The sequence below is a fragment of the Pygoscelis adeliae genome, unplaced genomic scaffold (assembly GCF_000699105.1).
Source record: "Pygoscelis adeliae isolate BGI_AS28 unplaced genomic scaffold, ASM69910v1 Scaffold36, whole genome shotgun sequence".
NCBI classification, from domain to species: domain Eukaryota; kingdom Metazoa; phylum Chordata; class Aves; order Sphenisciformes; family Spheniscidae; genus Pygoscelis; species Pygoscelis adeliae.
In genome coordinates, this window is record NW_008824934.1 from 2,974,111 (window position 1) to 2,988,695 (window position 14,585).

The following is a 14,585-nucleotide window of genomic DNA, read 5'->3' on the forward strand; positions in this document are numbered from 1 at the left end:
CTGTCCTGTTACTCTGTCCCGTTACTCTGTTTTCCCACCCTCCCTCTCATCCTTGCAGCTTCCTTCCCCCCACCCCCAAAAAAGTAGTTGGTATCCATTGTTTTTAGGAGGGCCTAACTTAGCGTAGTTTTGATGTTTGCTATTTCAGTAGACAGCTGTTTTAATCATAAGTACTGAAATGGTGAAGAATTATATTGCTGTGTTTTCGGTCTATAGTGTCCTAATCCCCGGTGGCTTGTTCTCATCTGCCAGCTTCCTATAAGAAAAATCTGTCCAAGGGTGTATCTGTTTTAGGACAACCACCTCTGAAACATGGATGCCTCTGAAGTTTTGACAGGCAGAATTCCAAGACCTGGCAGAACATGGGACCAGCAGATGGTCAGTCAGGGGTTTTTTTTTAGTGCTGGGTATCATCTTTGTGTTTACCAATCCCATCGCTACACATGATCATTATAACAGTTTCTCAACCTTCTCTCACCTCTGCCAGGACTTGGGAACAGTCTCCCTTGCCTAATGCCAAAACTGCTCTGCTTCCTAACAATTCGTCCACAATGCAGAGCAACTGGAGACAAGTCTTCAGATTTTATTTATATGCCATGCTGTGATTTGACACATCTGTGCAGCTATGTTTTCCTAACTCTTGTCTTCTGTTTAAATTGTGTTTTACAGATGCGGAGGAACAGTTGGCGCCATCTTTACATGTCCCTTAGAGGTAATAAAGACTAGGCTCCAATCTTCAAAGCTAGCCTTCCGGGCTGTCTACTACCCACAAGTCCAGCTGGGGACCATCAGTGGTGAAGGAATGGTCAGGCCAACATCTGTATCACCTGGGCTCTTCAGTGTTCTCAAGTGAGTACTGCTCCTCCTGTCATTCAATGTTGCCTGACACCAGTGATCTGAGTTTCAGTTCCTCTGTGCAAACACGGAAACCAAATTTTGCTCCAGACTTGCACTGGAAGGATTCGTGTCAGTTGGGCTTCTGCCTTCAGCAGTAGAAAGATAAATTACTCTTCCAAAAACACATACGTGTTCACAATTCCTGAGTGTTCCTTTGAACTTCCACAGAAATCTGTTTGCATCACTTAGAAACTTTCCTAAGTGAATTGAGTAAGTGTCTGGAGGTGTTATTTTTAAATTGCCTCCTCACATTTAGGCTTTTTGGTAGTTGTGACTTCCTAGGGATCAATACACAGGACATACTGTAAACTCTTGATATGCCTTAGCTTGTGGGGACTATCACAGAAAATATTCTGGAGGAAAGCGCTTTTTCTCTTTTTCAACACTGAGAAGTGTCGTCTTTGTCCCTTATTGGAAATAATAATAATGTTTACTGTGTCCTTTGAGCATTGGAACAGGTAATCCTTACTAGCTGGGGCCAATTCTTGGCAAATGATTGAAGGACTGAATAAGCCATATACACTGTCTTTTTCTTTTTCCTGGGGCCATTCCCAATTTGCTTTGAGTAGCTAGTAGAGGCACTTGTTGCTATTGCTGTCCATGCTATTTACCTGTTTGATGGAGGGAAGTTTTAATTCCTGTCTTGAAGCGCTCTCTTTGGAGCGTTGCATAAAAGTGAGAGCCTGTAGCCTTTCTTCACCTTAATGGACCAGCATTGTAAGAAGGTTTCTGATTCCCTGCCCTTAGTGATGCATGTCAGCCCCTGATCTGTCTTTGAAGCTGGCCCTGCTTTGAGCATGAGTTTGAACCGGATGACCTCCAGAATTCTGTGTTCCCATATATTTTGTTACGCTTGTCTGCACTCTTGTGTGGATGATCTGTAACTGAAACTTACGGGAGTGGGGGAAGGATGCTTTTTGCAAAAGTAGTCTCACTAAAATCTAATGTCTAAGTGGGGTCTTGGAAGCTTTTATCTTTTCCTCAGCTATAGGTGACTTAATGAGCTCTCCTCTGCTATTAGATGTTGTCTTTGCCAATTATTATTACGCATCAATCCTATCTACACCTGTATTACGATCTCTGTTAAAGGCCGCCTGCGTGGTTCAGACTGCAGCAGTTGATGCTCCAGCTGTTCCCTTTTCAGATGTGTATTCATAAAGAAGAGGAAATGTGAAATTATCTAGCTTACAGCTGCTGAATAGTTTTACCAGCAACTCTGAAGTCCAAATCTCTACTACTGTATTTCATATCAAAGCATCATAAACCTATGGTTCAGACCTCATGCAAATGGATCAAGTTTATTTGGATCATTGGGCACCCCAGGGTGATGCAGAGAGGTCCTGTTTAGATCAGGTAGCAGAAATGCCAAAGAAAATAATGACTAGCAAAGCAAGTTGAATGATTTTACGTAAGGCCAACACGCTTGGCAGATGGCCTGGGGAGAAGCTGCACAGTTATATAACAGTACAGTGCTAATTCAAATTCTCTGCAGAACTATCTGGCTAGAGTCATTCTGGGACTTGAGTTTCTGTATTGTAAACAGTGCTTCTTTCCCCTGCCAAACATTTCTTTGTCTATTCAGAGGTGAGTCGAGCAATTCGTGACTGAAAATGTAAGGTAGTGCCAGTTGCCTTTGATTTTTTCATCTCCTTTCCCTTGCTATCTTTTCACCTTGCAGCATTGGACTTCAGGCAGCTGTAACCAAAGGAAGTGAAAACTTCAAGACATGAGGCTTTTAATTCATCCTCTTGGCCCATCTTTTTCTGGGGTTGTCTTTTTTTTTTTTTTTTTTAGGGAGAGAGGAAATGGTTTCAAATTGGGTCAACCTTTTAATATATTTATTAAGCTCATTAAATTCGATGACTATGATCTTGATTTCATTTTACTTCAGGAATGGCTCAGCTGCGTGCATCACCAAGTTTTTGACCTGCTTACTTCAGAGGATTGAGAAGCGAGAGCAAAATATTTATGCTGTCATTCCCTTGCAGGCAGCATCTATGCAGAACAGATAATGCTAATCATTATGATCTTTCTGATAAAATACAAACATATGAAGAAAGAAGTGAAGTTAGGTCTCTTGCTTTTACTCTTCCATCCGTTTCTCAATCCTGGTCATGCATGCATTGCCAAACTGGATATGACTTGGGCCTTCTGATTTGGGAAAACTGTATGGCTAAAGAAGCAGCCGTTAGAGCCCTACGTATAAAATTGCTCTGTAAGAGTTAAAGGTGTTGAGTGTGAAAGCCCCTTAACTGCTGTTAATAGAAAGAAAATAGGTACTCAGGAGGGCAGGTTAAGCCTGCTGCTGAATAGAAAGCACTCCAGAAGGACAGGCTGTTTTTGTCTAATTCATTTAAGATTCTGATGAGTCACCCCAGCTGGAATCTGCAGTCGTGACTGTTAAGTGACAAAGAACAAGTAGTTGGTGGATCTGTCTCCTTGGAGACACTCAGCCCTGGAGTTTACACAGAAAGTTCAACTCTGCTGCAGAAAAAGTGTTTCAGAAGCTCCAAATCTTCTTCTGTCTAATGAGCTTGGTTTTGGAATCTGTGGGGAACGTTCTCAACAGTGCTAATGACCGAGAAAGCAAATTCTGAAAAATTGGCAGTTCCAACAGGTGCACGTGAAGTACCCATGGAGCCCGCTGTTATCTGGATTTTCTTGCATGGTTTTCACGTGGTGAGTTCAGTTAAGAGGGCTGCTGTGCACTGAAATCCCAGTGATTACTGAACAGTATCTGGCTTTCACTGGTAAATACTTGGCTGTTTACTAGTGGTTGGCTTTTGTTTTGGTCCTCTGCTGTTAGTAGTGCAAAGAATTTGTAAGATAAGTCTTTTTTAATGAGGTACTTCAGCAAGGTATTTTACAGAACTTGGCAGCTGCTGGGAAAGCTGTCCAAACAGTTTATCTTCTTCAGAGAAGTCCTAGCCCAGTGTGCCTTCTAAGGTGTGAGGGAAGATGGGTGGAAATGGCTTTGGAAACCTGGGCTGTAGCAATTGCAGAACTGCAGGAAAGCATCATTTGGTGATCTTCCTGCTTTAGACCTGATCACGAAGTCCAGTCCTGACAGTGATTCACAGCAGCGCCTCTGTAGTTGGAGTTTACTTGGGAAAGATGATGTGAACTCTTTTGAATGCCCTCAAAACCAGATATCCCTGAGCTACCTGGGGAGACAGAGCTTGTAGTACGGTTGCCACGTTCAGCTTTCACTCTGGGGAAAAAACACATCACTAGGTAATTGTGAAAGGGAAAAGGATTTCTTTTTTTTGTCTCTCTATACAGGAAGCAAACTCCTGAATTGCTTAGATACAGAGAATGCCAAAAATATTCTTTGTTCATCAGTCAACTATCGCTGGATGCTCCATGAAACTTTAATTCAATTCCTGACAGCTTTCAAAGAATGGGAGTTATAACCTTGTGCCATATGACACACATTTGCCTGTAGTGCACAGAAGTTTTATGGTATAGCGGCTTTTATTCAGTAGTGTAGAATTCTGCTCATTTTCAAGTATATTATGTAGCTTAAAAGCTAACAGCTTCACAATTAATACTCATTGCTTTTGTACAGTTCTTTTGACTGACTGTCTGACAGAATGAGAAGCATAACTTTTAACCCAAATAAAAAAATTTAAGGTCAATTCTGGAAAAAGAAGGACCAAGGTCACTCTTCCGAGGGCTGGGTCCAAACTTGGTTGGAGTTGCACCATCAAGGTAAATAGTTAAACTATTGCTAAAAGACACATTTAAGGTACCAACCCAAATGTTGCAGTGCATTTGTGGAAGTTATCCCATCTGTAAACTGAGATTTGTGCATGTATACTGCACAGTATACATACCAAGAAATACTTCTAAAAATCTGCTTGTACACTTCTGTAACAGTGGAAGGTGCAGATTAAATAAGGCACTTAAATTCCAAGTCATTGCAAGAGCCACTTATCATGTGCTTGAGAAAACAAGAGAAAGTAGTGCAGAAAAATCTGTAGGATTAATATTTGCGTTTTTCTAATATGATCTGCTACTTCCCTGCGAATACATAAAAGTGCTTGACAAACACTGAGTAGGAACTAGATGCCCGGGGAGAGGGGTCCTTGATTGCCTAAATTCTTCTCAAATGAAAAACTGCAGCTGAGGGGGAAAGACTTGCATTGCTGCCACCTAACCCCGAAGTGGGGGGGTGTCCTTTTTTTTTTTAAACAGCAACAACAAAAGTAGCTACAAAGTTTGTTTGTATTTGGAAGTGTTACAGGCACCTAAATGGTTTCCACGTGTACCTATGACTATCCTGTTCTTGGCAGGGCTGAAGATCTTTGTGCCTAGCAAATGTTAAAACTTGTTAGCAGTTGGGAAATTGGCAGATGTTCTCTGCCTGAAATTGCACCAGTTAAAAAGGAATTTGGAGAGTGGTGTACTCCCTCTCTGGCCTCTTGCCTAGTAGGTAGGATGTTCCCCTGGAAGTGGGGAATCCTGTTTCTGTACGGGTAATCTTTGCAGCAGGGGTCTGAATCTGAGACTGCCTGCTTTTTCATGCAACTCATTCATGCTGTCTTTTGTGTTCCTTCATATTCTTCCAGAAGATTGGAATAAGGTACTTATGGAAATTCGCAAATTATAGCCACCAATATCCACCTTTTACTAGTAGTTCACTTCAAGGAGCTGTGATCTGAACATACTTGGTTCATACATACAGCTTCTTACTCGTCATATTGACTGTTGCAGGTCAGCTGAGCTTCCTCTATTCCTATGCATTACGTAGGGATTTGAGGTGTGTAAAACTTTTTCATTTCAGTCCAGTGTTAAGTGTTTAAAGCATGAGCTGGTGCTAATGCAATTACAGTGCGGAACAAATTTATGGAAAACATAGGCTCCAGGTGGGAAAGTGACATTCCCAAGTTTACAAAGCGTGTTTAATGCCAGAGCTGGTGTAGGTATCCAATCTAACTTGCGTTGTCTGCAAGACCATGTTGCCTCCCATCTCAGACTTGGTGTGAAAGTAAAATATTTCTACCCTGTGGGTGTCAAGTCAGACAGTGGCACTGTAGTGTAAGAGGAAAAAAACCCAAACCCTCTGTCCTTGTAGGTGGAATTAGTTATGTGGAGGCCTCTTTGGAGAGAAAGTCTTGTTTTTCGGGGGGTGGGGGGAAGAATAGTAACACGTCTAATTTGATGTTGTGTGTATTACATTGCTTTTCTTCTCTCTTTCCCCCTCCCCCACCAGAGCTGTCTATTTTGCATGCTACTCCAAAGCCAAAGAGCAATTTAATGGCATTTTTGTGCCCAACAGCAACATTGTGCACATCTGTTCTGCAGGTTCTGCAGGTATGTATTTGTAATTCATCTTCGTATGGTCTGCAGCAATACCCCAGTGTCCAGCCCCTCGCCAATAGTAGGCAATACATGCATTGGTATCCGTGCGGCTCTGAGATGCACCTTAATTCTTTAAAGTATTTATTCCAAGCGGTTGTTGCTACAAGATTTCCTCTATCCCTCTCAATAGTTAGGAAACAAATAGAATGAATCATAAGGTGGAGACTGGACTTTCGGTCTGTCTGTACAGGACCTAGGCTAACACACCAGTCTTGGCTGACAGCTCTGGATAATTGTGGTATATGAATGAGTACAGAGGCCAGTATGTGGCGTGTTCTGAAAAGGTACGCTTAGTTTGAGGTTGTACATGCCAGAAAACAGGAGTTTGCTAGCTCCTAATTTACCTTGTCTACAGAGGAAATGTTTACCTGTTCAACACTTTGAAATATTTCTAGATTATTGTTTACTAACTTGGGATGAACTGTTTTCCAGCGGCAATGCCATGGTAATGTCTCTGAATGTAGGAAAAAAAAATATTAGTAGACACAGCAAACTTTTGATAGTCTTAATTGTCTTTGATTGTTTTAGGATGTTGTATTTTTCCTACCAGAATGGGCAAAATAGTTTGTTCTTGTAGGAAAAATACTGCAGAAGAGCTCCACTAGTTCAAGCATCGGTCACCAGAGTGATCATTAAAAATAGTTTTTCCTAAACTAAGCCCTTAATTATGGGTGGATTCTGTTAATGAGATGGCTCAATGGCACCACCTAGAGCCTTGGGGAAAACAAAAGACTAATACATGTGTGTGCTCCCCACAGGTTTCCTTTTATCTATTATTCTAAAACCCAGTCAGTAAGTAAGGTATCTTGTTCTACAGCAGTCCTTAGGAACATGAAGTACATATTAAAATAGGTGCAAAAAGGAAGAATCCTTTAAGAAATTCTAAGGCCATTGGTTGATGCCTCCTGAAGTTTAACATGAGATGGTTCTCCGGCAAGAGAGAGATTGTAAGCTACGCACCTGCATGTCTTTTGAAACCTCTAGATAGAGCTGGTAACTAAAAGTGTCTCACTGCACGGTGTATAAAGTCCATGTTTGTCATGGCAATACACCGGCCTGGATTCAGCTATACTTTTGGTTTTCTTTTCTCTTTTTCAGCCTTTATCACAAATTCCCTGATGAATCCTGTATGGATGGTGAAAACCAGAATGCAACTGGAACGGAAGTAAGTAACTGGTTGAGGGAGATTGGATGCCACTGGGTGGCTAAGGGAGCCTCTGGAAAACTGAACTTTCACGTTTTTACTCATGGCTCTTTGTCCTTCGATAGATCTTACCTGGTTGTTTCCCTGACTCTCAATTCCACCTTTCAAGCCACCATGCTTCTGCCTGGTCAGACTAAAGGTTAAGGTTCTGTGTGTCCTGCTTCAGTCTGATGCACAGTTACTATTGAGAAGGATGTGGAAGTTGCCTTGAGTGCTGAGTTAGGTTCAGTTTCTGGTTTCACTGTAAATTTTAAGTAAAATTGGGCATAGCATTAATTTTCTCTGATTCCTGCTTACAGAATCTTCTGTACTTCAGGGGTTGGTGTTGAGGATAAATATATCAAGGACTGACATGCTTTGATACAGCAATAATAGAGGCTGTGGAAAGGTCAGAAGAGCTCATGTGAGAGGCTGAGCATGAGGTTGCAGCCTGTGTCCCATTTGGGAACATGGCTTGTACTGATCCTAGATCATACAGATGTGTGTGTTACTGCAACAAGCCAAGGTAGCTGTAAACAGAAAGGGTGATGGTTTTAAATTGTAGAGAAGCCACATTAGTTTAGTTTCATGAAACATTCTAGAGGCAATAAGAATCTGTTGCAGTGGATTAATGTTCTTTTGCTTCCTTCAGCACTGTATTACTGTTAAGCATACCTCCTGAAGACAGAGAGGGAATTTGACAGTAATATCTTTTAGTTGAGTGATTCAGTCACTGGTGGATATCGAAGCAATGAGGGACTGCTAATAATGTGACTGCTTAGAATGGAAATTCCTTCCTGCAAGGACGTGTTAGGTCAGATAAGAAGGATCCTTTAAGGCACCACAACTTATAAATAATTTATAAGACTTAATTCCAGCACTTCACGGGGTGGCATCTTTGAACTGAGTGCTGCCTCTTAAAGATGAAGGATCATTTCTCACGTAGCAGACCTCTGTCTCTTGGCATGCTGAAGATGGCTTCAAACAGAATTAGTAGTTTAACACAAAGCAGTGTCTCTTCAATGCTTATTGCCTTTTAAAGCATTGGTGTGAACTGTGACAGACTGGACAGAACTTGAGCTGAAAGAATTATTATGAGTATGTATTAGTGAATTAGCAAAGCCAAGTGTGCGCTCTTAGTATGATAGTCCTGCTCTGTGCAGCTTTCCTAGAAGACTTTTGGAGTAGAACTTAGCAGAGAACCATTTCCATAGTTATAAAAACTATTGAAAGCCATGAGGTTTTTTTTAATATTAATTCTTTTTCTGGGCTTATTATATGCTCTGTTCTGTTTGTTTTTTAGAGTCCGGGGTTCAAAACCAATGAATGCTTTGCAGTGTGCTAGATATGTTTACCAGACAGAAGGTATCCGCGGCTTTTATAGGGGCCTGACTGCCTCCTATGCTGGGATTTCTGAGACCATTATCTGCTTTGCTATATACGAAAGTTTAAAAAAGCACTTAAAAGAAGTCCAACTGCCCCCTTCTCCTCCTAAGGGGACCGAAAGGAACTCGACAAACTTCTTTGGGCTGATGTTTGCTGCTGCTGTTTCCAAGGGCTGTGCCTCTTGTATTGCTTACCCACATGGTATGTTAACTTTTCCATTTATGACTGCAGTAGAACAGCTGTTGCATGTAATCCAAGACGAACGATGGGGTTTAGGGCTGATTGTGGCGTGTGCATATGCGTTGGCATTTTCAGTACTGGTCCCAGCTTTCCTAGTTAGCCACATAGCTGGTGATTGGGACTTCCTAGTTTAAAAACAACTCAAAAAATGCCAAAAAGAAATTGAATTCCTAATGCTTCTGTTCTCACGAGTAGCCTCATCTAGCTGAGCACCCCGCAGCCTTTGGGATTCTGTGATCAAGTGATGGGAAACACTTGTGGGCTGAGCAGTGTTATTCTTTTTGGATAGACATGAATGTTACCATGGTTATATAGAAAGAACAATATTGATTAAGTGAAGCATTTACTTCTGTAGTAGCTTGAATGAGCAAATAATCCACTTATTCCACATGAAAGGGAGCTCATCTTTAACTTTGCTTCTTGCCTGAAGGGCAAAGTGTACAGGATTCCATGGCTGAAAGTACTAGCAGGCAATTGGTACGGGAGGCTTTTGCATACTCTTCCCTGGTAATGGCATGTTTCTCAATGAGAAGGTTTAACTCTTGTTAACTTTGGGCTCTGTTTTGCTTTTCTGCAGAGGTCATACGGACACGGCTGCGAGAAGAAGGCACTAAATACAAGACTTTCATTCAGACAGCTCGTCTGGTAGCACGTGAAGAAGGCTATCTCGCCTTCTATAGAGGACTCTTTGCCCAACTCATCCGGCAGATACCAAACACAGCCATTGTGTTGTCCACCTATGAGTTAATTGTGTATCTGTTAGAAGACCGTGCAAAGTAGCAGAGCCAAGACTCCTGTTACAGACTGTAGACCAATTTCTTCGTTGAACAAATAGTCTTTAAGAGACTGATGCTGGTGGAAAAACTACAAGTCTGTGACCACCTGCTGGATATTTCCTTTTGGATTCATGCTTTCTGAAAGGTCTCAAGTCATTAACGTTAATAGTTAATTATAACTTTTTTTAACTTAATGATAATTAAACTGCTACTAAATTAAATTACACTATTTAATTTAAGTATATGTTTGTCCTTTTCCTTAAGCACAGCCATATGTGGTCAAGGAATGTACCTCATACTATCAAGTGATCTCTTGGACTGATGTTCATTAAAACTGTATTAAAACAGGAGAACTGGTTTGGAAATTTGAAACTCTGTCTTCTTACCACTGGAGTCATGTCGCTTTTTAGCATTCTAATTGCCTAATGCCCAATCAACTTTGAGAGTTCTTCTGGTTTATTCAAGGTGCATCATTCATTGCTGTGTGAACATCCTGGAGTGTTCAAGTAGGACAATCTTGTAGGACGTTTCTCTGTTTTGATGGTATGAAATACGCACACCAGAATCTCTTAGAAAAGCCACTTACACTGGCAATATTGCTGGAATATGATTGTGGGAGGCTTTTAGTAACAATTTAATTACAGTACTGTGTGCACCTATGCATTTGGGATATATGCTTACGCTAGCGTGTGTAAAGAGATCTGTCATGACTTGGCTTTTAGACCTTCCTTTTGTGAAGGACTGAGAGCATAGGGACAGTCAGTGATTGTGGCCTGGCTGCCCTGCGGAAGTTCCATGAGATGCAGTAACTTGGCTGTGTATCCTGACCTCAGCCTTTTACTACTGTGGAGCTCTTTTGTGTTACGTTTTCCTTGTACTTCAATGCTAGGGGTCTGGGGAGCGGAAGAGAGGATAAGATAGGTCCCAAACACTACAGAATACAAATGCAGTTCTGGGTTCTGCTTTACAATGTGATACTCGGGAATATGTCCCTCTTGGTTTGATGTCCTTGTAGAGCAGTGCTCCTGATGGGAATGAGATACTATGTTATCTCATGGACACGTCACTGGAGTTAACACCAAAAAACTCCACAGCCTATGTAAATAGTTTCTTTATGTCACTACTTGATTTCTCACTGAAGGAAATAAAGATTTGCTAGCTTAGTGCAGCCTGTTGAACAGTTATCACGTTTCATATAGATACCATATCTGCCTTCCTCTTCAAAGACACAATATCAAAGGAGTATTCTTCAACAGTAGTCATGATACAGTTCTTACCTTTCAGTTATAAATCAAATATCCTGCATACTTGAGATTAGTCCTTTCATAAATATTAGAATATGCTTTTAATTTTAGTAGTCTCTTTACCACTTGTATTGCAGCAGTACCTTGCGATTAAAGTATTGCATATGAATGATTCCTGATAGCGCAGGATAAAATACTTTAGAACTCAAATGGGTAGATTTGTGTTTTGCTTTGGCCATGCCATGCTCTCCTATTCATTAGTGTCATTTGCTTTGGCAGCTGAGACAAACACTACAGCATTTGAGCCCAGCTTCAGCCTTCCCTGCTGTTGAACTGAACAATGAGCTTCTCGTGATTTGAGCAGGTGTTGAGTTCTTGAGCATAAACAAGTGTTTATGGACATCTTTGACTTCAAGGACCATATGCAGCAGAGGTGGTGTTTGGACTTGGAAGGATCACGCAAAGCATTAAGAAACAGCCTAGTAGTGAGTAGGGCTGTCTCTTATAAAGTTTTCAGGGTAGTATTTTGTTGCAGAAATGTAATGGGTTGATAACTGGATTCAAACCTTCACGTTTGTTCTCATTAGAACCTAACTGATGACTGGTACTTGAGGTCATATTTGACATCAGTGTGATGGAGGAGCATAGTGCAAAGCGGGTAGAATGTGTGTATACCTCATTATGAGGCAAAACTGCAAAAATACTGATTTCTATTATGTCTTACTGAAAAGAACATATCACATTACCCCTAAGCTAAAATTGGAAACAGTTAACTAAAAACTGGCATGGCTTTTTTTATGGAGACGATGAGTAGGAAAAGCTTTAGTCTCTTTATAGAAGTCAAAACTGTCATACACTGCTGTTTCTATTTTTGAGAACTAGGACACTTGTGCTGCTACTTTGAAACGTTTTCTGAGATTTGCTTTCTTAAATTAGTATTCCTCTGTACTTACAGTACACTAGCTCACTTTTAAATTGTTAGTCAAACGTGTAGACTGCTGATATCTCTTGAGAATGAGGGGAGGGAACTCAAACCCTTTTGAGGAGTTTGGGACTTGGTAAGAGAGAAAGCAAGAGAAAGTGAACGAATTTTTGTTCTGCCTAAATCGGATGGAAAATCAGGAGTTCTCCTGGATTTTTGTTTTTGTTCTTTAAGCTTTGCTACCAACCCTGACAGAATTAGTCTTAATTTGATAGGGGGTTAATAAGCTACACTGGGAGCTAATAGAATTTCTGAATTAGTGTAATTTACTCCTTTTTCCTTTCTCTCTCTCTACTGGAATTTTTAAAATTCACTAACCCTTGACTCCTTAAAGAGTTAGCTTTTTCAGGTGATGCTCTGTGAGCAATCCCATTGATGTCACTGAGTATGGAATAAGCCTATTACCAGAGGGAAGAATTTGAAGTAGTTTTTTCCAAAGGGATATCTGAATTTAAAAATAACCAACCTTTCTCTGGCTGTGAAAGAAAAATCACGGTTCATTCCACTTCTTCAGCTTCTGTAGAAAGTCAATTTCATGGAAGGTAGGTAAATGTGTTACTGGTTAGAATCTCCCGGGCAGTTTCCTTCCAGGTTTAGGCTTCATTACTAGACCCTTTGTAGCTTAATTATCAGTAAGGTGATGAAACTATGGTCCTATCTGAAGTGACCACAAAGTTTCCATTAACTTTACCAGCGCCGAGTCTGTTCCCATTCATGCATTAACAGTTAAATTTAAATTGCAAACACTCTGTTGCTACAATAGTATGAGCTACTCATGTTGGTTAATTTAGCTTTGGAAGGATTTCTTAGGCATTTGAAGATGTAGACATTAATCTTCTCAAGTCCTTACGCTACAAGACTTACTGCCTCCCTTTAGGTATCCCTGGTTGCCTTGATAACCCTCAATTATCTGCATTTACTGATGGTTGTGATACATGCTTGTATTGTGATTGTGCCCCTCACCATGATTTATAGTTGTTTTGCACAAGGTCCTCATTAGCTCCTTTAAGGAGGAAACTTCTGGTTAAGAATGCATTTATGGTTGGACTGATACTACAGATACAGTTGATAGGAAGAGAGGGACTTCTGTAGAAAAAATAGAAAAGCTCTCAAGTACAGAAGTCCTAGAGGACTTGCAGAAGGGCTTGACGTGCTAAATGACTGGGTTGTTCTTCCTCCTTTCCCTATCATTTGGTGTCATAATCCCTAAATAATTGAGCTAAACAATGGAAGAGAGATGGAAAAATTATGCCCCCCTCGCATTTATCAAGAGGAAATAGTCACTGGTACTTCATGTACTTAATTTCTGTGGTTAAATCTGTGGAGATAGAAATGGAATAGTTAAGACTCCAACCACAGTTAGGACAAGCTTAAAAGTACAGCTTACTTCCAGTACAAATGTTTGTCTATGAAGAGCTTTTCTATTTGTGGCTTTTTAAAAACATGGTGTTGCCACAGCTTGGTTCTCCTGAATTTTAAGCAGTTCTGTCTATTGTGCTGAGAGGTTTTTTTGTTTTTAACCAGGAAAACAGCTATGCAATTTGAGGCAGGGTCAGTCTCATATTTTGGAGAGGTCTTACCTCTTACCTTCATGTAAAAGCAGGGCACGACTGCCAAAACACCAACCGCTTCTAGTTCTGCAAGAAGAGTAAATCCCACCCATGCGTGCTGAGAGGGGCAGAGCATAAACGGGTGTTATTCTGCTTTCTAGGGGAGAGCTTCTGAATAAGTCTGACCTGGGAACTACTCCCATCAGAGACCCGAGGGCTTTCTGCATAATTGTATTATTTATCAATCTATCCAGAGAGGGAAAGTCTAGAGCAGCAGTCTTCAACCTCTGGCTCACAGGTAACAAACTGCCCACAAAGCCCTGTACTTTAATTCCTGCTCCACTTGCCATACTACCGCTTGGCTGAAGTGAGATGTTACTTGCAGCACATGGTTTACTGGGTAAAGTTATCAGGGACCGCAAAAGGGGCGATAACCTGTGCTCTAAAATCAGTGGGGAGAGTACAGTAGTGTAATGGGAGGGATCTTCCATTTTCCCCAGACAACTAGGTGGTTTGGTAGGGAAGCACATCCCAATCAGAGAACCTCTTCTCTTGGAACTCTCTTCTTCCTCTGCCCCTGTTTCGTTTCTGTAATTCTCTGAACAGCTATCCGTTTTCTCCAAAAATGTACGTTAAATTTAATTGCCAGTTCTCTGCCTTGTTGTAGACCCTGTTCTTTCCAGTTTCATTTGTGCAAGCGGCCCCTGGGGGGGAAAATCCTCTCAGGTGGAGGTGTAGTTTTTAAGGGCCTTCCCCCAGGGTCGGGCCTGTAGCTGTGTAAGTCCCCGGCTGCTGCAGCCGCCCTTCACCGGGGCTTCTCGGTCTCTCGCTCCGCCAGGGCTGGAGCTGCTTTCGTAATACAGAAAGTCCCGCGTCTAAATTTAGGAAAAGAAGGGAAAAAAAGAAAAAAGCTGGTTGAACTCGGCGCCAGGCCAGGCACGACGGGCCTCCCTCCCCTCCCTC

General features: G+C 41.3%; 1 protein-coding gene across 2 annotated transcripts; it reads left to right on the forward strand.

The window, feature by feature from the left end:
* Positions 1-316: 316 nt before the first annotated feature.
* On the forward strand, positions 317-10,211 carry SLC25A33 (solute carrier family 25 (pyrimidine nucleotide carrier), member 33). 2 transcript variants are annotated; one of them, XM_009325192.1, is made up of 7 exons: positions 317-378; positions 670-849; positions 4,531-4,608; positions 6,113-6,213; positions 7,360-7,426; positions 8,748-9,031; positions 9,648-10,211. In XM_009325192.1, exons 2-7 carry the CDS (start codon positions 803-805, stop codon positions 9,848-9,850), a joined length of 780 nt encoding a protein of 259 aa, XP_009323467.1. In that variant the 5' UTR covers positions 317-378; positions 670-802; the 3' UTR covers positions 9,851-10,211. The 2 variants fall into 2 exon arrangements, with proteins under 2 accessions (XP_009323467.1, XP_009323468.1); XM_009325193.1 differs by lacking the exons at positions 317-378; positions 670-849 and adding an exon at positions 2,743-3,576.
* The last annotated feature ends 4,374 nt before the right edge of the window (positions 10,212-14,585 follow it).